We start from the raw sequence: 2,597 nt of genomic DNA, 5'->3' as shown, positions 1-2,597 counted from the left end.
AGTTTCTCTCTGTTCTCTGATTAAGGGCTATCATTTATCTTTTTCACTGAGTTTGTTCTGAATATATGTTTACAGGTTTTAGTTCTAACTTCTAACATAAATGAATCTTGCTGGGTTTTTTTGTAACATTGATAATTTGTGTTGTTCATTTATTTATCATATTAAAGGACCTTGTTAACTGCAATTTGTTTGACAGAAAAAATCACTGCTCATTCTTGTCTGATGGGAGTTGCTGTTTCTTCCCCACTTGCTAAACCCAGTGACGTGAAAAATGGCATACAATCTGTCACTGTGAAATCCATTCATTTTGATGAAGATGAAGCGAAAACACTTGTTAGATCCATCAGTTACAATAGTTTAGACCCAGAGCCATTGATATTAATATCAGTTGGTTCTAAAAATATGGTATCAGAGGGATCGGTTAGCTTCAAAGGGCTCGATTTGGAGCAATCGGTTTCGGCTAAGTCACCTCCATTGGATAAACCAGAGAATGTACCCATTAAAGCTGTCATAGAGACCCCAAAGCAATCACCAGTTTTTGGTCCAAGTAATCCACAACATGAGGCTGCAATAAGGTTACAAAAAGTATACAAGAGTTTTAGGACAAGGCGAAAGCTAGCGGATTGCGCGGTTCTTGTCGAGCAAACATGGTGTGTGTGTGTGTATACTTCCATATATGCACAACATTTTTTGTTTATTTATGGTTTTATATAATGCAATTCTTTGTTGCAATGTAGGTGGAAGCTTTTAGATTTTGCAGAACTGAAGAGGAGTTCTATATCGTTCTTCGACATAGGAAAACACGAAACGGCGATTTCGCGTTGGTCACGAGCAAGAACCAGAGCTGCTAAAGTTGGTAAAGGTTTATCGAAGAACGAAAAGGCTCAAAAGCTTGCATTGCAACATTGGCTTGAAGCAGTAAGTCCCATGCACTGTGGCTAATTTCCCCCCCTTCTTCATTATCTGTTACTGATGTGGGTTGATTCGGGTTATTTCAGATCGATCCGAGGCATCGATATGGACATAATTTACACTTTTATTACAACCAATGGCTCCACTCTCAGAGTAAAGAACCCTTTTTTTACTGGTTGGATATTGGAGAAGGGAAAGAAGTAAATATCGAAAAATGTCCGAGATCAAAGCTTCAACTGCAATGCATCAAATATCTCAGTCCGGTGGGTCTTTTATTTCTTTTTCTTAAACCCAAGTCTACCTCGATTTATATTCAAAATGTTACAGAAATAATATTTATCCACTATGCAGATAGAACGGAAGCCTTATGAAGTTATGGTGGTAAACGGGAAGTTCGTATACAAGCAAACAGGGAAGCCTGTCCATACTATCGAAGAAACCGGCGATGCTAAGTGGATTTTTGTCCTCAATACCTCGAAGATCTTGTATGTTGGTGTGAAGAAAAAGGGTACATTTCAACATTCGAGTTTCTTGGCAGGTGGTGCCACTATTGCGGCCGGAAGATTAGTTGTTGACAATGGTATCCTTAAGGCAGTTTGGCCACACAGTGGACATTACCGTCCGTTAGAAGAAAACTTTAACGACTTCGTTTCATTTCTAAGGGAGAACAACGTAGATCTTAACAATGTCAAGGTAAAAAAAGGGTACTATTCTTTTTGCAAATGAAAAGATATGCTGAGTATTGTTGCTGATAATGCTTGTTTTTGTTACATTCAGATGACTCCGGTGGATGAGGAAGGGAACTTGGCTAACAAGCAAAGAAACAGTAACCATTTTAGATGTAACTCGTCTGAAGATGACTTTAACTTTGAGGCTAACGAGATCAATGCCAAAGACTCGATCGATCAAATACGGTAGTTGATTCATGGGGAATATGAAACCGTTTCAAGGAGGTTCCACTGCCTTAGCTGAAAACAATGTAGCTGTTGTGCCTAGTTGTAACAATGACAATTCGATGAATTCGTCTTTGGTGGATGGTTATGCAATTGAGGAGGAAATCGTTACTTCGGAACTGGATTTGTATGAAAATCATGCAGATAATGAGGTGGAAGACCCTTCCTGATGAATTGCTTCTTGAAAGGGTTAACTCTAAAAGAGGATCCACATGCAAGTGAACTATAGGAGCAGCCTAACAGATTCTGGATTGATTGTATGAAGAAAACCCTCGAAACTCCAATTCTACGCTTGGGAGTAACTGAAGAAATAAGAACCCTGAGTTTATTTGTGCTCAAGACGAAAATTTTATGACAGAGAAGCATCCATTCCTAAGTGCAGTATTAAAAAGGAACATTTGCAGCTAACATACCACAGTCACAAAAGTACATTCTCAGTTAGTTCATTCTTTGGTGTGAATAGAAAGATGATATAGGACTGGCTTTATCATTCTTTTAAAAAACCAGATCCCCTGTACACATTTAAAAAAAAAATCATCTTGTACAAAATTTGCTTAACTATTTGATCGAGGAATTTGAATACAATTGGTCAGGCATTGAAATGCAAAATTATGGTACATGTAAAAGGAATTCATAAAGAGAACTTTGGGTTACTTTTTACATGCTTTATAAATTATGTACAATGTGGGAGCTTACGATAGCCTTTGCAAAGGAACACTGTGATATGTCTAT

At 37.9% G+C, this 2,597-nt stretch overlaps 1 protein-coding gene across 1 annotated transcript; it reads left to right on the top strand.

Moving 5' to 3' along the window:
* On the top strand, positions 1-2,265 carry LOC107943771 (IQ domain-containing protein IQM2). The gene is made up of 5 exons (XM_016877579.2): positions 1-650; positions 738-918; positions 999-1,175; positions 1,264-1,605; positions 1,690-2,265. Exons 1-5 carry the CDS (start codon positions 223-225, stop codon positions 1,828-1,830), a joined length of 1,269 nt encoding a protein of 422 aa, XP_016733068.1. The 5' UTR covers positions 1-222; the 3' UTR covers positions 1,831-2,265.
* Positions 2,266-2,597: the final 332 nt, after the last annotated feature.

The sequence above is a fragment of the Gossypium hirsutum genome, chromosome A13, assembly GCF_007990345.1.
Source record: "Gossypium hirsutum isolate 1008001.06 chromosome A13, Gossypium_hirsutum_v2.1, whole genome shotgun sequence".
NCBI lineage: Eukaryota > Viridiplantae > Streptophyta > Magnoliopsida > Malvales > Malvaceae > Gossypium > Gossypium hirsutum.
The sequence above is the reverse complement of the archived record's forward strand: the minus strand, read 5'-3'. Positions and strand labels throughout refer to the sequence as shown.